This window comes from Acartia tonsa, chromosome 3 (genome assembly GCF_053477335.1).
Source record: "Acartia tonsa isolate MP-2025a chromosome 3, ASM5347733v1, whole genome shotgun sequence".
NCBI classification, from domain to species: Eukaryota; Metazoa; Arthropoda; class Copepoda; order Calanoida; family Acartiidae; genus Acartia; species Acartia tonsa.
Window position 1 is genome coordinate 33,814,863 of NC_137262.1, and position 22,584 is coordinate 33,837,446.

At 30.9% G+C, this 22,584-nt stretch overlaps 1 protein-coding gene across 1 annotated transcript in view; it reads right to left on the reverse strand.

Moving 5' to 3' along the window:
* The window catches only part of LOC145313981 (DBH-like monooxygenase protein 1), a 127,162-nt gene that overhangs the window by 34,351 nt on the left and 70,227 nt on the right, over positions 1–22,584 (reverse strand). Inside the window, exons 3-6 of the mRNA XM_080153651.1 lie at positions 4,016–4,177; positions 3,509–3,595; positions 3,030–3,158; positions 2,667–2,744 (exon numbers count right to left, since the gene is read on the reverse strand). Coding sequence (XP_080009777.1) covers positions 2,667–2,744; positions 3,030–3,158; positions 3,509–3,595; positions 4,016–4,177 — 456 coding nt within the window. The remainder of the gene's footprint in view (positions 1–2,666; positions 2,745–3,029; positions 3,159–3,508; positions 3,596–4,015; positions 4,178–22,584) is intronic.

A 22,584-nucleotide genomic window follows, 5' to 3' on the forward strand; every position in this document is an offset into this window, starting at 1 on the left:
AATTATTGTAATGGGGTATTTTTGGGCCATTTTTCTTACTTAATTTGAGAGAAATCACAAAAATTTGATAGTAGTTTTACTACAGTAATTATCTCAAGCATTTCATTAGATGATTTCTATCTTGATTGATTTCAAGTAATTATATTGAAATCAAAGTTTCATCTAAATAGGGCATGATAATTGATAATTCATAAATGAATGAAAATGTATTATTATATACTTTTACTAGGGCTACGCCCCTAGATTTTTCTAGGGGCATATAAGGAAAGGGGGACAGAGGGGGGGGGGGGGAGTCGACCCTCCAATTTAAATTCCGGTTTGAAAATATTTTTTTTGTGGGGGGGGGGGGGAGGTGGGGGTTGAGTTGGGATTTATGTGAAATATCTGGATGCTTTTATTTTTCACGGATTTTTAAAGTTTATAGTCATGATAGCATATTGTCATCCTTGTTTAAATCATATTTAGCACTATAGGCCTGCATAATTAATACGGAAATATTAAGTTAACAAGCACTTATGATACCAAAAGCAGCACAGCGCAGCGATAACATGCCAACAATAATTTGCATTACAATATTTTATTACAATTTAAAAGGGAGGAAGGGGACATTGGGAAGATTATAACACTTGTCCCCAAAGTCTTATAATCACGTCTTCTTAATCGTTGGCTTAACAATTTTGGGAGATTATGTCGAATTTTGATTGGTTGGTTTATTTAGTTGAGTGTCTAAACATTGCAACCACTAATTATAATCTTCAGGATGGTTAATTTGTGTACATAGATTTATCAGCCATTGTCTTATCCCTTTAGATACCTGGAATTTATCCACATATAATTATTGAAAGACAGACCAACATACGGACGTACAAACAAATAATAATAGAGAATAGCTGCGCTACTTAGATCATATTAATCAGGGATCTAAATGGATAAGACAATGGCCGATAAATTTATGCACATCCCCAAGAATGCAAAACATTATACCTTTTGTAGATTAAAATTTGTGGTTGAAACGTTTGAACATTCAACTAAATAAATCAACAAATCAAAATTGCTAAGTTGCTAAGCCAACGAATAAGAAAACGTTATCATAAAAACTTGGGACTAGCATAATAAACAGCCCTCCCTGCATATTAATACATACAATAACACATAATAATAACATATATTTACAGGAATAAAGGTATAGGACAATGGAAGTTTAATAAATTTCATCCCAAAATGTATTCTACTTATAATGATTAAAGTTAATGGTGAAAAAGTTTAAACATGTATACTCTGTACAATCCAATTATGATTTAAATTCTTTTAGGCTTAAATATTGTTTTGAATTTGAGAGGAAAAGAATTATTTACAATCCAATATCCTATCCCTCCCTGATATACACAATACATATGGATTTGGAAATTGCATGCCAGTAATTGGGACACTTTAAAAATATTAAATTCAGTTCACCCAGAAAATTATTATTCAGCACTTTCCCTCAAAACGCCTATCAAGCACTGAAGTGTCCACCCCCCTCATAATTTTGAAGTAGAAATAATAGTTTATTCCTATGTCGAACTCCTGCGGGGCTATATAGTGCCCAATATAACCTAACCTTACCCAAAGTAACAAACTTAAACTCACAACCTTTGCTCTTTTTTAATTCATATAAAAAAATAAGGAGGGGGGGGGGGGGTCAGTGTTTGGCAAGGCATTTTGAGGGAAATTACTTATTTTTCAAACAGGAAATTTCCATCTGAAGAAAAACTATTTCGCCAATCATTACTTAGACAACGTCTATTGTTTTATATCTGCATAAAAATATTTTTAGAATAGTTGTGCTGTTTATAATTTTTAACATGTGTGTTTTGCTAAGATATGTTTTCATGATTTATGTATTGAATGGTATCGCAGGGAGGGTAAGGACATTAAAATGAAAAAGTTTTATAAACTGGATATCTAACTGATTCCTTTAAAAACTTTGAGTAATTTTATTATGATTGGGTTGTTTAAACATTCAGTGTCCAAACTTTTTACACAAAAATTACGTGGGGTATATTTTTATGTATTAGCAGTGTCTTATCCCTCAAATCCCTTATGGTACCTAAGTTAGGTTTTAAGAGTTGTTTATTAGCAGTGCAGCTACTCTATATCTAGGGAATATCTGTCCGTCTGAAAGTTACTCAAGGAGGATAGGAAAATGGAGAAGGCTCATTTTTCAATTTAGACTATTAGTTGTTCAATGAAGGCTAAGTTTTAGGCTATTTGTCAAGAAAACAGGTACAACGTCCCCTGAAAAAAACCCAAGATACCCAACCCCCTTTTCAGAATTGCGTAAAAACGATAAACAATAAAATATTAAGGGTTTTAGTTTAATTACTCTGTGAGGTATACTTGAATTATAAAGGACATAGATGCGCTGCTGGTAAAGAATAGTTATTTATCGCAGTATTATGGACAACTTTCCGCGGATACTAAAATGAAAACTTACAAGATTGTTGGCACTGAGAAGCCGAAGTCCCAGGCTAATAAAACTTGTATTAATTAATGTTTTTAAAAAAATATTTCTGGAAAATTGTCTGTAATACGACGCTAAACATGATTTTTTTTAGTATAGCGGAGAGTAATCCAGCGGACATTAATCGGTTTCGAAGCCATACTGGAAAAATAATTACACTGACCTTCTGTGGAATGACCATTTGATTTGAAGTGACTACCCATTTCTTTAGACTTGGCTCTTGCAAGTGGTTACTCTTTCCCTAGGAAAAAATTAGTAAGAACTTTAACATGTCATTCTCTGTCTCTTTCTGTCTCTGTCTCTCTTTCTGTGTCTATATCTTTCTAGCTCTCTCTTTCATTATCTTTCTCAATCTTACTCTTGCTATTTATGTATCTTAATTATTCTTTCAGTTTTTTTTTCATACCCCCTTTTATCCATCTATCTTTTCCTGTATACTTGATACAGATCCAGTAGCCTGCCGCCAGCCCGCTCCAGATTCCCCCAGACAACTTGCTCGCCACAAAGTAGATCTATCTATCTATACCTGATACAGATGTAGAAGCCTGCCGCCAGCCCGCTCCAGATCCCTCCAGACAACCTGCTCGCCCCAGTCTGGATCATTCCTGGCGTACGCCCAGATCACGCGGAAGGTGTCGTTGGTCACAGGGATGTCCTGCAGGGGTTGGCCAATAAAATATAGAAAATGCGGAGGAAAAAAAGACAACATACAAGCATAACAATCAAAGAAAATAAAATCATTTTTAAAGTTTATCCTTATAAAAAAGCAACAGAATATCTGTCTGTTTGTCTATGCGTACTAAATAATCTTGCTTACTACTGGATCCATATGATTTTCTATTTAGTTATGCTTCTCTTAGCCCCAGATAAGGTTTATAACTTATTTTGGGGAGGGTAAACATAGCCTGACAAATAGACATCAAACTTCTCAAAAGTGAACTATGTATTAAGTGTTATTCCTTTATGAACAAGGTACACTCTTTTTTTATCTATATTTTAATTTGCCTGGTCAGTATCACAAGTATTTAATTTTCTTCTGAATCTTAGAATTGATGAACCCTCTAATTCCTCTCCATATAGCAACTCTACATCCTAAATTAGAAAAAAAGTTTATTGAGCATCCTTCAAATTCTAGAATTCTGAATCTTAGAATTGATGAACCCTCTAACTCCTCTTCATATGTATGTATGTACATTTACATAAGAAATCATAATCATAAGTATCAGTAACTATCGAAACATAGGCCTGTTTTTTCTTTTCTTTTTAATAACTATCTGTCTAAGAATTATTTTTAGATAAATTGATTTTGCTATTTAAACAGACATCCGAATTTCATCCACCAACCTCCCTCTGTTGTAACCAAAATTAAAGTGCTACGTAGTTTTAACAATCTTAGTTTTACTGACGACGACTAGCGTACTAAAGAAATTATAGATCACCTTGAAAATTATGTAAAATATAGTTCGTCAGGTTAAGTCAATTCTTTAAAAGAATAAGAAATAAAAATCTAACCTGAGAGATATCCTCTTCAACCCTGCGGCCATCAGTGCTGTGATAATCCTTCATGACAACCTGCCCGTTGCTGGAGATCCATCCTATTGCCAGATCAGCCCCCTTGATGCTCTTGGTGTGGGAGAGACCTAGGGCCACCCACCCTGTACATCTACATTCGACCTAAATTAAAAAAAAACAATATTAATAAAAAGAAATGATAATCCCAATATAGAAAGTAGTAAGGTTTTAATTGTCTGAAAAATAAGATCTAATTGCCAATTAAATTTTTTATTTTAGATAAGCTTTATATAGTGATGGTTTTAGGATATTCTATTTCAGATTTAAGTCTTAGAATGGTTTTAAGCAATGTTCTAGCCCACATCTAAGCCCATGATGCATAGCCGCTATTGTAATATTGAAAGAAATAAAGATAATTGGTGAAAAAAGGTTTGGAAAGTGAGAAAAATATATAGATAGATAGAGTGGCCGGTAGATAAAAAAGGAACATCAATAAATAGAAATTCATATAGATAACAATTAAAACATGTTATTACCAACAATTTTTACTTTATCTCTATGAAGATAAGTTTTTCTTCCGTTGCATTATCCCTTTCATTTTAATTATTAAATGTATCTTTTTTATTGATGTATTCCAGCTATATGGATTAAGATTAGCTTACATCCAAACCTTTATATAATCTTATCATTAATTATTTACATATCAGGAACTAGAGGCTGTGCCACTAGCATCTTGGGGCTCTGTTTTCAGAAGTGTAAGAATGGACAGAAAATAACCTAAAACCACTCCATGGTTTATAATAAGAATAAAATAGCCTCAAACCATCCCGAGACATATGGGAAGCCTCTCTAAATAGAGAACTTACTTTATATAATAGGATATATCTTTAGCATTTCTTGTTGAAAATATATTATATAGGTCCCAGGTGTCTGTTTTTTTATTATGCTTCAAAAAGTTACTTTTTAAGGTATCATTATCAACATTTAAGTTTTGCAATTTTTGTATTTTTTAGTATAATAAAAGGTTTTCATTTTGAGTAAGCTGACTTTAGTCCAATCTTTCATTATCTTTCTCTGTTTTCTTCTTTCTCTGTTTTCTTCTTTCTCTCTCTCTTGTCTTTCTCTCGAACCCTTTGAATAATATTTTAAAATTTATGATAATGACTTTAAAACATGTCTAGAGATATGGTTGTGTCGAAAATTGCAACAAAAATTTCCTTTCCATTTTGGAATAAATAGCTTTTATTGAATTATTGACAAATTTTATAGCGAAAGATTATTGAATAAATTTCTTTTTTTTATATATGTGAGGCAGAAATTTCTCTCAAATTGCCAGTATGTAACCCGTTCAATCAGTTATTTTCAAATTATTTATGTGTTAAGAGGTAGGGGTATGTGAGATCTAAAAATGCTTTTTTGAGAGAAAATTACTTTATTAATATTTCCGTTTTGGATTGGTTTTAGGCTATTTTTCGGCATCTCCCTCTCCCTATAAAAATAGAGCTCCCCTAAATGATGGTGGTACAAAATTTGTTTCGACCTAACCCTAAGATTAAGCATGAATTTTAAATAGTCTTTTATTTTCCATTGATGAAAATAGACATAAATCACAAAATCAAAATCCCTTTTCATATAGCAATTCTACTCTATTATTCTCTTTGTCTATCTGTCGGTCAGTCCTTAACACTAAGGAAATAGAAAATAAGCGACCTTTTTATAAAGTAGTAGGGGCAATGTTTATTTGTCCGTTAAATATAACTAACCATTGAACTGATTAAATTTTCAATTTTAGAAAATCCTAGGAAGGCTACTTTATTTTTGAGTTATAGTATTACGATCGAGTTTTCTTTCCATCAACAAAAAAGTATATTATAATTTCTAAAATAAAAGCTTTTTTGCTTTTGATACATTATTCATGAACATAGACATACTTGTTTTCCTATATTTTGAATATTCTTATCATAATCTACCTACATATAAATATAAAAACAAGGACAATTATGTATATTAGTAGCGCAGCAATATCAAGCTAAACATATTACAAATAATTAAGAGTAAAATGCAATACAGTAATATCTGAGATAATTATTTGACTTTTTAGTGAAGTAATGTTTAAAAGATAATTGATAATATGAACATACTTATTGAAAACTTGAATATGTACAATGTACATGCATCGCTTACAGCATTATGACTAATCTTCCTAGGAGTCAGTAACAAAAAAATCAAATGGTAATTTTGTCAAAATCTAAAATAAAATTAATTAAAATGGACATACGAACTAAGTTTTATAAAGCTTTGCTGTTAATAATCTAAACATTTTTAATCTATCTGATAACAGTAAAATTTTAATCTGTAACAGATGAAAATTAAATCATATATAAACTTAATGGATTTATTATTACTTGGATCTTATCATCTAATAAAGTGGAACTTGCAGCTGGCTTAAATAACGATTCACCACATCCATTCCCTTTACACCATCCCTTCCCCCCCTTCTGGATGAACGAAATGGCCAATAAATGATGTCCATGTTAGCAAGCTAAATTGTCGACAATATTGCCCCTGTCTTAATATCCACGTATATTCTACATATACTATAGACCAATAGAAATGATTTAAATTTGATATATAAATGTGTGTGTATTGGCCAGAAATGGCAAAGTATGAATAACATTTTGGCAAAAACTGCCAACAAATCAAAATGGCAGGTGTCGTGCAGGGATAGAAGGATTGGAAATGGGACTTTAAAAAGGCTCAGCATTAAATACGCTCTTTGTTTAATGTGCACATCAAACTTGGGGCTATTTAGGGACATCCAAGCTTTTTATTTTGAGGTGGGTAAAATGAGGGGTTTCATAGGTTTACGAGAGGTAATCTAATGTATTTTTATTTTAAGGGTGGTAAAATAAGTGGTTTAAATTTTGAGGTGGGTAAACACCCATTTACCCCCCTCCCTTGGACGTCTATTGTGCTATTATTTGTTAAAGGCTTTGTTATTGTTGAAAAATTGCACAAAAAATATAATTTTCTAAGAAATGTATTATTAACAAATTTCCCTTATGGAAGTTTTTTGTAGTGACTATAAAAATGATGTCTTATTAGACTACCATTGGTCAATTAAAATGTATACTGGCCTGCCATTGGTAATTTAGTCTGTGTATAGGCCTATCATTGTTCATTTGTATTGTATTATGTCATTTTTTAATAGGCACGATAAAGAGCTTCTCTCTTATGGCATATCTTAATTTTCCTATACCTACTTCCCTGACAATGAAAATATATGCGTTTGAATTATGTTACTGAGGTACCAAAGCTAGCCTAGATTAATATATCTATACTCTCCCTATCTATCCCCCAATCCATGATAATAAAATATGAAAATATGTTTTTAAATTATGCTACTGTTTTGCCAATCCAAGCCCAAAGAAGCCGTTTATAGTTCCTAGTTCATACAATACAAATGACCAATGATATGCCAATACACAGACTAAAGTAAAAATGACAGTCGAGTATACATTTTAATTGACTGATGGTAGGCCAGTATGACATCATTTTACAGGCATAATAAAAAGATTCCCAAATTCAAATATTTCTACTTCTCTATTTCTTCATCCCTGATTATAAAATATGAAAATATGTGTTTAAATTATGCTACTGTGGTGCCAAACCCAGCCCAAAATTTGTAAATTTCTAGGGTCCTCTTTTTCACGCCCATTTCCCTCAGTTCTAAAATTTTAAATCTTAAGATTCAGGGATCTAAAGGTATAAGATAATGACCGATAAATTGATGTACATCCCCAATGATAATAAAGTAAGTTGATGTAAAGTAAGTTCCCCAAAACAGCGTTGTTAACCTCTACAAATATCAAAACACATTTCTAAAACTTAGGGCTATGGGTGCAGCCACTGATAGAAAGATAAACAGGTATCTAAAGGGATATACAATGGCCAATAAATTGATGTACATCTCCAATGCGGATACACAAAATTACTAATTCTGTAGATTAAAATCAGCTTTTAAACCGTTTGGAAACTGAACTTAATGAAACAACCTTTAAAAATCCAATAAAAAGTCTCCAAATTTGTTAAGCTAATTAATAGGAAAAAGTTATTGTAAAGCATTGGGGACAATAATGTCTAATAAACATTCCAATGTCCCGTCCCTCCATGAAGAAAATTGAATCCATCATAATATCAATAAATGTTAATGGTTCTACTTTGTAATTCGAGACAACACCTCACACCAATGGATACTAGAGGTATTGTAGAGTTAGAGACAACACCCCACACAAGTGGATACTAGAGTTAATGCAGAATTCGAGACAACACCTCACACAAGTGAATAATAGAGGTTAGGCAGAACTCGAGACAAACTGACTGACTGACGGACGGACAAACAAAGTAAATTATAGAGTAGCTTCGCTACTAAAACGAGATAAAAAGTATTGGTCTATCTATTTAAAAGTACTTTTAAAAATATTTTAAAATTTTAAACATTTTATACTTTTTAAATCTTGCATATTTTTTAGATCAAAGAAAGTTTTCCTAATATTAGCCAATTTTTTTGTGAATATATAAGTTTGTCTCAAAAAAGATTTGTTTAAATAAACATAAAACCAGAATACAGAATAGCTAATTCCATATTTGTAAATAAAGAAAAATAAACAAAATCTACCAAAAATAACACTAGAATTCTTTACAAAAGTTTAGGTTGTTTTCTTTAATGTATTAGCAAAATATTTTAATAAATTTTATATGAAAGTTTTGTTGAATGATGAAATTCTAAAATTATTACATATGAATAGGGGTTTTAAATTTATCTAAAAATAAAAGCATATGTATTATATTTTTACTTAATATGTGAATAAAATTTGGCTGACGTTAATCAAAATTTGATCTAATTATTTCTCTAAAAACCTAATCTTTGTCTGAGATATTTCTCAATTTGTCCGTGTAACTACAACGAAACAAAATTTTTTCATAGATAATGGAAAATTTAGGATATTATTTAAGCATAATGATTCAATACTGTGCATCTTTTAATTAATTGATTTTAAGATAATTACACGAGGACTATAATGTTGACTATTAAATGCATTGTTTTTCTATATTTTTCAAGGTTCCTATGTCTGACAATCTAAATTACTGAGGTTCTCTTTAATGGGTGTTTATCATTCTTGTTTTTATTAATATAAGCGTCTACTTTATAAATCCAGGGACCTAAACGGATTAGCCCATGGCCAATAAATTGATTTAAATACCCAATAATAATACACAAAATTACGTTTCCTGTAGATTAAAATTGGTGGTTGAAATGTTTAAACAGTTAACTTAATGAATCAACTAATCAACATTCACTTAAGTCCCCAAAGTTGTTAAACAAACGAATAAGAAAACGTTATTATAAAACTTTGGGGACTTGTGTAAAAAAGAGCCCATTGTCCCGTCTCTCTCTCTGTTATAAATCACAATGTCCTCTATTACGTCTGTTAGGTTTTAAGCAATTTTATTATTTTGTTGAAAACATGATTATCAAAATGCGCAGGTTTTTACGTAAAAACCCACCTGAAGTGGCACACCTATGTATAATATTAAGCTTCACTGATAATTTATTCCATGGATATCCATCTATCCATTACATATTATCTTTACATCCAGGTATATGGATATAGAAACCGAGTAAAAGTTATTTTTTCGAATCGTATTATAGACAGCTATTCCCGGATATCAAAATGATTTTTTGTTTTAACATTCGTGGAAAATTGTCTGTAATACGATGCTATACATGGTTTTTAAGTATTAGAACCGAGTCTAATCCAGCGGTTATAAATCGGTTTTGAAGCCATACTGGAATAATTATTTCTCGCATAGTATTATAAACGGGTTTCCGCGGATATAAAATGTGCAATTATAAGATTAAAAACTGGTTTTAATCTTATGATCGTACATTTTTATATTCGTAGAAAACTGGATATAATACGATGCTAGACAATTTTTTTCGTATGGATGAAAACCGGTTCCTATCCACCGGATTCAAATGAATACGAGAATATATATTACAAATTTTTTTATGTATATATTTGGTAATCCTAGTCCCCTGTCCCTGACTATATTACTTGGGCTCATTGGAAATGTATATTCTTATGACACCTCGGCCCCCTAAGTTTGAATCCCTGCAGGGAGCCAGAATTTTATTCCTTAATTTCAAAGTAAATACAAGAAAGTTATGAAAAAGTCTTTTTTTCATTAAGAAATTGCTACTTTTGAACTAATGGATTTATCTTTTAGATGGTTCAAGGGATGGTTTTAACCTATTTATTTATTAGTTTAAGTATCTGGGGTCTTGGGATGGTTTTAGGATATTTTTCTGCCCCCCTCACCATTAAATACAGTGCCCCTAGATGCTTGGAGTGGAACCGGAAATACTAAAGATTGAAGCTGTTTATAGTGCCTAAAAAAGACGTCATACTGGCCTACAATTTGGCAATTGAAATGTAAACTGGCCTTACATTGGTAATTTAGCCTATCATAGGTTATTTGTACTGTATGGCGTCATTTTTTTTATTGGCACCAAAAACAGCTTAATAAAGTGTTTGATAGGAAGAGTGAAAAATGCGCAAAGTAAAAGAAAACAACTTTTCTAATTATGTTTAAAATTCCTGCACACACAATTGGTCATTACAAACAGAGCTTCATATGCAAGAAGTTTCCATACAAAAAAGTAGAGAAATGCTTTAATAGCACTATGCAAAATACTAGCCTTGAATAGTAAATGATAGAAAACAACTTTGAAAACCGAAGAGGACAGTAATCAGCATAATCATAAAGCAGAGAGAAAATAAGGAATCTCATAGCCTGTTTTTCGAGCCAAAGCATTTCCAAAAACAAAAGTTGTGAAGGTGCAAAAGTGATTCCTTTTCATAAACTAGCGACTAAGCCCCTAAAGGCACCTAAGAACGCTTGATAAAGGTGGTAGGGGAAAATCGACCCTCAACTTTTTTGAGGGTGTAGGTACCTTACCTCAAAAACAAAAAAAAACACATTTGTTCAGAGGTTAGCGAGATCCCTCTCTACATTAAGACAGAAAGACATCTTGTTATTTTTTTAATGATATTATTTACATTTTGGGAACATTGAATTAACATATTTGTTAATATGCAGAAAGTAAGAAAATAGAAAGGTAAATAAGGGAAGGTAGGTAGGAACCATGTAGTTATACGATACGGGCATAAAACCAGAGGGGGGGGGGAGTTTTTATTTAGAAGGTGGGGTATATACCCCAGGGGGGTTCCATCACCTTTCCATGTAGTGAGGTCATCACATATATTGATGTGTCAAGGTTCTTATAAAAGGTTTGGCTCATATTTTCAAGCTTTCCGCAGATATTAAAATGAAAAATTATAAGTTTAAAACCAGTTTTGTTATCCCCGAGGGGTCGAAAGCTGGTGTTTATTATTTTTCTTTTAATTTTCGTGGAAAATTGTCTGAAATACGATGCTATACATGATTTTTCACTATGGCTGAGAACCGGTTTTATTCTAGTTGTTAGTAATCGGTTTCCAAGCGAAAATTTCCTAAATTTAAATATGATCATTATTGAAATTAATTGTTTTGTTTACAGCTCAACATCTCGGAAAGTGCTGGTCCGAAGAAGTTTTACTTTTTAGGAAAGTGTCTTGGTGGTTTAAGGCTGTTTTCCTGACCTACTCTAGAGGCCTATTACTTATCAATACCTTAATGGAGAAAACTTTTAACAAAAACACCACAAATTTACATTTCTTGATTAAACCTTTTCAAGAACCTTGGAAAGTCTTGAGCTAAAGATGCTTAATTATGATGGATGGGTAGGTGGGGTGTGTGTTCTTGGTGTGTGTGTGTGTGTGTGTGGGGGGGGGGGGGGGGTTAGTTTCTTGGGTAGTGCTGATTTGAAAACCAAGGACGTTCTATGTGTGTTGGTGGCAAAGCAAATGACCATCTAAATAGTTTTTTCATCTTAAATACATCTATTTTCCCTTTTACGTTTATAATCAATACATCTACCCTTAATAATTGTTACTTTTATAAAAATTCGATGAAAACTTATTTTTTTCTTCAGATTTTTACGCACAAGCATTTCTAATATTTTTTCATGTTTTGATGTTTAGAATAATCTAGTGATTCTAATAATTTATGGATTAATAGAATATATACCTAGGTAAAATGCTAAAAATTCTGAAATGTTAAGGAAAATAAATTTCATTTAAGTTCAAATATACAAGGATAGGTCAATGTTATTGAAATCTATTTTTCGCCTAAAATAAAGAGCAAAATTTACTTTTAAAAATAAATATATCAAAGCATTGAAACCAGAAAACTATTCAATTATTGAGACAACATAAATTTTTCCTTTTACACTTTCAAAAGTATTTATCCACTAATGTTATTAGATCTGGTATCTAAATGCAAAATCAATATATCCAAAATTGGTCATCCTACTATGAGCCTTGCAAAAACATATAAAAAGACGTCCATATAAAAATAGAAGAAAATAGTTTAAAATAGCATTTACGTTTTTCTTCGTAAATTAAAAAAAACTACTTAAGCTATTACATAATTCGAAATAAACGTCTGTATGTCGCTCTTAGCTCTTTTTGGGAAAGGTAATTTTCTCGGCTATTATTTGAGATAGACGCCGAAATTTAAAAAAAGTTCCCTACACTAATGATCATCAAGATCGGTCATAACTGTCTCTCGTTTTCTGACTCTCTTTTTTTATGACCACTGAAAATTTGTTATATAATTAACCTTGTCAAAGCATGTTATTTTTTGTACTTTGCTTTTTATAGATGCTATCCTTGTTTAATGTATGAAAGATATAAAAGCAATAGGAAAATGAAAGTTACATTTTGGGAACACCTCTTGAAACAGCCTTGCAACCCATATTATAGTTTCATTTTATAACATATTAAATCTCATGCTTAATATTTTTTTAGATTCATTTTTCTAGAAGCAAATCTCCTTTGAGTTAGTCTTGTAAGTCCACAAACTTTTTTTTACTTTGCAAGTTATTCAATAAAGATAAAGAATATATCAAATATCGATCATTACTTCAAGAAACCTTTAACAACCTCATTTTTAATAACCGAAATCGTGAATTCATAACACATTTACTTAGCTTACCTAAAAAAAAGGTCAAACATCATTTAAAATATCTTACTTGTTTGATAAATTATAAATGACCAAAAGAATATGAAAATCCATCACTAAACATAAAAATTAAAAAAACAATATGAAGAAATATTATCTATCTATTTAATGCTAATTCTATTAGATCAAGTAAACATGACTGTTTTACAGCACAACATGTAAACCTTTGACCTTTAAACTTCTATTCTTTTACTGTATATCATTTTAAGCAGAGCTTCCATGAAAAGTTCAAAGTTTTTCATACAAAATACAATGTTATTCCGACGGTCGAAAAGTTTATTTTAATTACTTTTAGGGGGCAGGAGACATTGGACTGTAAATTACACTGGTACCATAGGTAATCGTTGGCTCAAAAACTTTGGGGACTTTTACTACATTCTTAATGGTTAATTTCAAACCAGCAGAGTCCAAGCTTCTCAACCAATAATATATTTTTCTTTGACTTATCCTTAAAATTTCAGATTTTTATCCATTATTCTATCCTTGTTGATTCTAAATAAAAGTTCTTAAGCAAGTTCATAATTTTAAGATAAATAAATACTTATTTTTGAAATTTGTCATTGTTATTGTTTATAAAAGTTAAGTATATTTCATACTCCTATAATAATACTTAGAAATGCTTAATAGCCGTACACATATTTGCTTTGCCCCTAGCATCTAGGGAAGGCCAGGAAAATAGCCTTAAACCATCCTAAGACATTTATTATGCTTCCCTGAAACGTACAACCAATTCCTTCCAACCAACGATGTGTGTATAACGAAGGATCTCGCTAACCACTGAACCGATTTTGGGCCTCTAGTCATATAAAACACAAGCAGCTTTAAAAAATGAAATAGTAAAATATAAATGGTATACTTTTGAGTGATGCTTTGATTTACAACCGATAAACATAATGATTTTCCAGAAGAAAAAATCATTAAAATTTCCATAATTTGACTGTTAACAAAAGTTTAAAAACTCTTTATATACACTGGAACGGAACAATTATTCTATAAAACAAATGAACAAGAGTAAATTGTCCTTAAATAGCGCAGTAATATTAAAATAACCAAATTCCTTGTTAGAAAAGAAAAATGAAGTATTAAAATAAAAAAAACCGTATGACATATCAAGTACCATTAAATTATGTTTTTATTGCATTTTCAATTGGGACTCATTAAGATAAACTGCGTAGATATTGTAGAAGGTCTAACACTATCAAGACATGTAGAATTAATTATTTAAGGTTTATATCGACAATATGACATTAAAAGTGGTTACGGCTGACAATTTTCGACAAGTATTTTTGAAATAAAATGTTTTACATTATTTATGAATTGAAATGTCATTATCGGCATATTATACAACAATTATACATACTCTGAAACCTCTTTAAGAATTAGCTCCTTAAAAGAAAAAACTACTTTTTTCTTCCAAATATCTATCCATATTTATGAAAACTTTTTTGCCACTCCTTTCTTCACAGAAACTTTGTAGTCATAAATAATTTATAGGTCCGTATGGGTTTTTTAAACGTTTTTTTTTAAACAGAAGCTTTTCTACAATTATCGTCAGTTTGTCAGTCATTAACGGATAGCTTTTAGTTTTAGCATCTATAGTACATATAGCTTGAGCTTATTCAGGAAACTAAGAGATAGTAAAATGTTGGTTTGTATAAGTCCCCAAAGGTTTATATGAAAGCGTAATTATAAAACTTTGGTGAACAGTATAATTCAAAGTCACCAGTATAATATACAGCACAAAAATATTAATGATTACACTTTTTTATATTATGTTGTTATCGCATCGTATTATAGACAGCTTTCCGCGGTTATGAAAATAAAAAAAAATTATTTTTATTAAAACTGGTTTTAATTATATGATTTTAATTCTAATATTCGTGGAAAATTGTCTGTATATACGTTGACATTGTTGATTTTTCAGTATAACTGAGAACCGGTTCTGATCCAACGGAAATCAATCGGTTTCGAAGCTATTCTGGAAATGTTTATCCTTGTTTTTGAATGGTAATGATGATGTATTTATAAATTGCAAGATTTATTATTTTATTATTCAATGATTGCATTACCAGCTAATCATTTATATTTTAGCTGCATATAATATAACAAGGATAACTAAATCCATTGCAGTTTCTCTCAAAGGGTTTAGTTGAGAGCAGAATCCTAGCCCTAATTTTTCGTGTGTTTGGTTTACTTTAGGTGAGGTTAGCTTAGGTTATTAAAAGCGAAGCTTTTCTATGATTAGGGTCGGTCCGTCCGTCCGTGACGGATAGCTCTTTTCGTTAATTCAGGCACGTTAGAATTGTCCTATCGATTTCAAATTTTGCATGGTGATCCATGTAGTAGTTAGGTATAAGTTAGAAAGCAACTCTATAATCGTTACCAGAATGTCCGTACGTCCATTTTTAACCAAAAATTAAAGATCATAGGTGGGTTGCAGTAATTTAGAAATACAAATCTACTTTAAGATATCTGAAGGACATAAGAAAAGTGAACGAGGAGTTATGACACTAAAAATGAAAACATTCTTGCATTATAACTTTTTATCTCCTAAATGTTTTCGAATAATAGTTTATTAGCATAATTGATATTTTTTGTAAAGTCATAATAAAAATAAGTTGAAAATTGGCTATAGGACCTTATGGTATATCTTTTAAATAGACTATTCATAGTGCAGACCAATGCATATTAAAATTTAACATATTGGTCAATTTACACCTTTTCATCTGATTTTAAGAATACTGATTCCTATAACAACAAGGTTCAATGACGTTAATTGTTATAAGCAATGCATCTCTATAATCAAGTCCTAAAAATGTTAGTATTGTCCTTAAACAGTATCATGTATTTTTGTAGTTTTGCAACAAATTTATACACAATTTGTATAGACATCTCCTGCTTATTCAGTTCTGACACTCTACTGTTCGCCTGTCTTTCCATTTTAGAGCTTCGCTTTTATGTATATTGTCTTTCTTGTTAGTTTGGTATTGCTACGCTATTTAAATGGGCTCTTTACTTCTTATACTTATAGAGTCCTGAAAATTACCCTTTTTGGGAAGTTAGTTAATTTTAATTGCTCTATTATATCCCATTAAAATGTATGATTGTGGGGATGTGAACTATCAGAGAGGTTTGGTTATTCTAAATTACTCTATTATTTCCCCATTAAAAGGCATAATTGGGGGCGGGTATAGTTGCCTCGCCCTAGACTTTTCATTCACAACACAATGAAAAGAACTTTATCTTAATAATGGACATACATATATAAATATACGATGTACAGGTGTTTTAAAAGCAGGTCTTTTATAAATTTATAGTCAGTCTGTCTGTCCGTAACGATTAGCTTTTCTCGTTCATTTAGGCATGTTAGAATTGTTGTATCAATTTTAAATTTTAAATGAAGATTCGTGTAACAGTTAGGTACATATTACTCCATATTATTTAATAATAGTTTGTTTCTCTGGCCTTAATTTGTTAGGCTTAGCTAGCTATTAATGTTATCATCTTTGTTTCAATTTCTCCTGTGTAAATAAATGGGAAAAATCAACTTTTTTTGTTTAACTTAGCTCTTTACTATAAATCTTTAAAACAAATTATATAATAAGCGTGGCTAATTAGTTAATAACATACTTTAGGCTATCTTGTAAGCCTATCAAATTTTACATACTCCAATACTTTTCAGTTTAACAAGGATAACAACATCTATAAGTAGCGAAGATCCTAAATGTAAATGAAATTTTAGCTGGAAGAAAACATTTCGTATATGAATTTTAGTGCAGTAATGATACACTCACGAAACAGAGTGATTTGTAGAGCAGAATCGTTAATAGATCAGTAAATCAAACTTTTCTTACGGAAGTCAAAGCATTACCGACTGTCCGACGGACTAAGTTACTTATAAACTTAAAGATCATAGGTATAGAGAATCTCAAAAAAAAGAAACCTTCTACCTCACAGCCGGGCCCGGACTGGTGGACGAATTATAAAGTAGCTTCGATTCTAAAGGACTTTCAAAAATCTATATTATCATATTTAGCTCATGCGTTTTTGTCCTTATGTTACTTTTGATCCTGAAAACAGCTTTAAAACAAAAAGGTCAAGTGTACTCATTTCAATGATTAAGCATCACAAAAGAAGCACAGTAATTTCATTAAGTTTTTGTTAATAGTTTAAAACATTGTTAAATATCACAAGAAAAGTGTTATGTAGCAATAGAGTTAACTTAGAAGCTATTCTATAGATCACTCGTGCTTGTCTTTGCGCTCTCTATTGTATATACTTGTTGTAGGTTGTATGCTAAATACTATTTGGTATGACTATCTTCACCAATCACATTTCCTAAATAGCATTACGAACAAACTGACACACAAAGTGAGTTATAAAGTACCTTTGATATAAAAATCTAAAATCTTTTAATTTATATCATTTAGAATAGAAAATGTTCATTCTTGAGTTATTTTGTCTCACATAAAAGTAAGACATATCTAAATGATGATTTCATTAGGTTTTATTTCATCTTAAGTTACACTGCTAAAGTATTATAAAAACTTTAGGGTAAGGGGGGGGAAATTTCGGTTTTTTTTCGGTTTTTTTGAAAAAAAATGGGGTAAATATTAATATTTTCAAATGAAACCAAGACCAGTAGAAAGCTTACGGAAAGGACTATCAGGTCCTAAACGGACATTATCCTAGGACTTTTAGAAATTGGCCGAAATTGACCGCAAAAAAGTTACCGATATTTTCCCACCACCGTGGGAAATATCGGTAATTTTTTTCAACCTAAAAAAAATCGATGAAAAACGGCCAAACGGCCAGTCGAACATAAATAATCATAATTAGTATAGGTTATAGGGATTATCCACAAAAAGTTTCATAATGATCGGACTATTCCTTCTATGTTAAAAATGAATTTTTTTGAAAGACGCGAATTTTCGATTTTTTTTTTCGAAATTTTTTTTTTTAAAAACTTAAAATTAATATAAGAAAAAAACGTATTTTATTACTTTTTAGGCCTGATCCTAAAAAAGCTCACATTGAACTATAGATTTAGCCCAAAAAACATGAAAATTGATTAAAAATTGACCTCAAAAATTGAATTTGAAGCAAAAGTGTCATCTTTGCAAAAAATCTTGACTACATTTTAACCTTAAAAAAATCGATGAAAAAAGGCCAAACGACCAAACAAGCGTAATAAATCATAATTAGTATAGGTGATTGGGATTAACCACAAAAAAAATCATAAAGATCGGACTATTCCTCCTATGTCAAAAATATTTTTTTTTCAAAGGACCAGAAATTTTGATTTTTTCCTCGCAAAATTTTGATTCAAAAAATAAAATTAATTTTTTTTTTGTTTTTTATCTGTTCTATTCATTTTTAGGCCTAATTCTTAAAAAGTCCATATGGAATAATAGATTTGACAAAAGAAAACATGAAAACATGACCTTAAAAGTTGAATTTTAATTTCTTTTGAAATTACCGATTTTTCCCCCGGCGCCAACTTTGGTCATTTTTGAAAAAAATATTAACCCGATTTTAAAGCTCTCAACGGATTTGGAAAAAGCGGGCAATTTCTAGTTCAAAAAGTTTTTCAGATCAGCTCTAGGTCTTACCAATTTTTGTGTAGGTCGATCTTTACACACCTACTAAAAAATTTTTGGAAAAAAAAATTTTTTCGTCCGACTTTGAGACCCAATAAGTACCCTTAATATTCATCTCACAAAAAATTCACTTTATACTTTTTTGTAGGCAATTTAATAAGGAACAAATTTGCTTTTATGTTTTTTTCTGTCATTTGAAAGGAACATGGAGAAAAAGGTCATTTAATGAAGGTAGGTCGAAATTACCGAGAATAGCCCCTTACCGAAACTTCCCCCCCCTTACCCTATATAAATTACATAATGTTTGCAAAAAAAACAAGGATGATAACATACACATATCATGTAACAGAAAAAGGCAAACTATAATTTTTAAAAGCGAAGCGTTCTATAATTAGGGTCGGTCCTTCCGTCCGTCCGTACGTCCGTCCGTCACAGAGAGTTAGCTCTTAATTAATTTAGGCATGTTAGAATTGTCCTATCGATTTCAAACTTTGCATGGTGATTCCTGTAGTAGTTAGGTACGATTTAGAAAGCGTAGCAACTCTATAATCATTACCAGAATGTCCGTACGTCTATTTTAAACATGTTGATTTTTTTTACTTTTTAACAACAAATTTTTATGTGATCTAATTATCCAATTGATCAAATTTTGCGTATACTGATTCCTGGGACAACAAAGTACACTATTATACGCGAAGCAACTCTATAATCAAGTCCTAAAAATGTAAGTATGTCCATAAACATTAACCTGTATCAAGCAGTTTTTCAACAAATTTACTTATAATTTTGCTTCGACTCTTATACATTTATATTCTGCTTATTCAGTTCTGACAAAATACAAGTGATAATGTCCGTTTGTCTTACCGTTTCAGTGCTTTGCTTTTATGGATGTTGTCATCCTTGTTTCTTTAAAAATCCATTTCTTAATTAAATTATGGGAAGAAAATCTTGATGAAATTCAACCGCCTATATATAATGGTCACCACGAGTAAATTAGTCTTCCCCAAAAGGAAAATCTAAGATTAAATGACTAGGTACATACTTTTTTGAAACTTTTTCTTTAATTTAACCGAAAGTTTAAAAGAAATTAAGTTTTACCAGAATGATTAAAGTGAAGAAGTGTGAACAAAGATAAATAAAGTTTCAAGTCTGGAGGGATGGTTTGTGCTAATGGATATATGATATATTTGGATATTATGACAGGGCTAAATTTGGGTTGCTAATAAATGGACCTAATTTATTAGTCAGATAGATTATTCAATAGAAGAGGGGGGGGGGATATGGTAAAGGTAGAATGGGTAAAGTCATTTTTTAGCCCGCTGCAAATTTCACTTTCATGAATATCTGGTGTAAGATCCAAGTAATAATACATCCATTGGTTTGGGTTAGTAAAATACTCTTAGAAACAAGGATGACAACCTACATAAAAGCGAAGTTTTCCAGAAATATTACAAAAGAATATTATTAAAAATAGAGTAAAATCGTCCGAGTAATCATCATTCCAAGTGTAAAGTCAAAAGAAAAACTATCGCGTACAAAGTTTTGTATAAAAAAGCAATATTTATTAAAAATGGACGTATAGGCTTTCTCGCAAGGATCATTTGTGGCTACGCTTTTGAAACTGTTACAGGAATCATCATTGAAAATTAGTGTGGTTACGTTTTGAAACTGTTACAGGAATCATCATTGAAAATTAGTGCGGTTACGTTTTGAAACTGTTACAGGAATCATCATTGAAAATTAGTGCGGTTACGTTTTCGAAACTATTACAGGAATCATCATTGAAAATTAGTGTGGCTACGTTTTGAAACTGTTACAGGAATCATCATTGAAAATTAGTGCGGTTACGTTTTGAAACTGTTACAGGAATCATCATTGAAAATTATTGTTGTTACGTTTTTGAAACTGTTTCAGGAATCATCATTGAAAATTAGTGCGGTTACGTTTTCGAAACTATTACAGGAATCATCATTGAAAATTAGTGTGGCTACGTTTTGAAACTGTTACAGGAATCATCATTGAAAATTAGTGTGGTTACGTTTTTGAAACTGTTACAGGAATCATCATTGAAAATTATTGTTGTTACGTTTTTGAAACTGTTTCAGGAATCATCATTGATAATTAATGTGGTTACGTTTTCGAAACTGTTACAGGAATCATCATTGAAAATTAGTGTGGTTACGTTTTTGAAACTGTTACAGGAATCATCATTGAAAATTAGTGTGGTTACGTTTTTGAAACTGTTACAGGAATCATTATTGAAAATTAGTACTAACATTACTGGATACATAGATTGATAGATATAAAACAGAGTTTAAATAGATAGATAGAAAGATAATTTTCAGAATTCCGATATGAAATTTGAATTTGAATTGTAATTTTGGTAAAGACAACAGATTATCAAATTTTCACACAAATTTGGTCCTTACATAATTTACAAACTATTGGGATAATTCATCCAGGTAAAAATCATTTTGCCGACAATTTTTGGCTAGTCAAATAATGATTTTATAATTTTATTTCTGTAGGTAATAATAATGGAAAAAGAATATACATGGATATTATGACAGGGGAAAATTGTCATTGCTAACATGGACATCACTTGTGTCTCAACCATGACACTTTGGTTGAGTATGACTTCCGAATTAGCGGGAAGTTCTCGAGATCTGTTGGCGAACATACAAACCCCCAATACCAGGAACCATCAAGTTTCAACAGCAGGTTTGATTATAGATTTATTGATGAAATTATTTCAAAGTCCTGAAATTACAAAATCAATTAGTTCATAATTCCAGTTATTTATAACCACGTAATCTTAATTGCTTTTTAAAATCATTTTTCTCTACGGTTAAGAATCTTTGGAAACTTTGGCTTTAAGGAAAATTATTTGGTTTAATAAATCATTGTTAAATGCAAAAATAAAGGCACATAAAAAATAACTAAAACATATATTAATCATAATTAAGTTTCATGCTTAGCTGGCTAAAGCCTTTTTAAAACTACATATAATCGTCCTATACACCATTCTTCTTAATAAAATTAACAAATTCTACCTGAAGTTCTTATGGTTTCAAATCCCTGGTATACTAGGGTTGTTCACGCACTATGAGACCAATGATAGGCCCAATTTTGTTCTCCGAAATCTTCACACACTCATATCTCATTCAAAAGTAAGAAACGTGGCGCATCAATATATAAACAATCTATACCGCGTCACTTTATGAAAGGAAAGTCAAACAAGACGACATTTGCGCTTAATTTGGGATAATGATAAGGAATTAATTTCGAACTTGATAAACACAAAGCTTCCTCGAAAAGAGGTTAAGACAACTTGGATCAACATGGATCATTATTCTAGCCTGCTACAAGTTTTACTTTATTAGAGTACATGATAGTCTGGTTAAAGATCCAAGTAATAGAAATTCATTATTACAATTTATTAATTGTAGGAGTAGCATTTAAGGAGAGAGTGAAATTTTGTCAAAAAGGAAGGGGGTAAATGAAAATTAAAAAATTAAAAAAAAAGAATGGGGGTGTTATTTTTCTAATACTATCCACCATGGACGTTCTTGAACCCGATCGGTCAAGCGGTTACCGAGATCTTTAGCTTCATCAAGACGGACACACTTGCAGACATCGTTCTACTTTGTATTATAAATAATAATTTGTATTAAATGGCCTAAATATAATACATACACCCATTAAAACATTATTAAAACCAATTACAATCATGAGAGAGAGAGAGAGAGCAATATTATAGTTTGTCATCATCAATCTTAC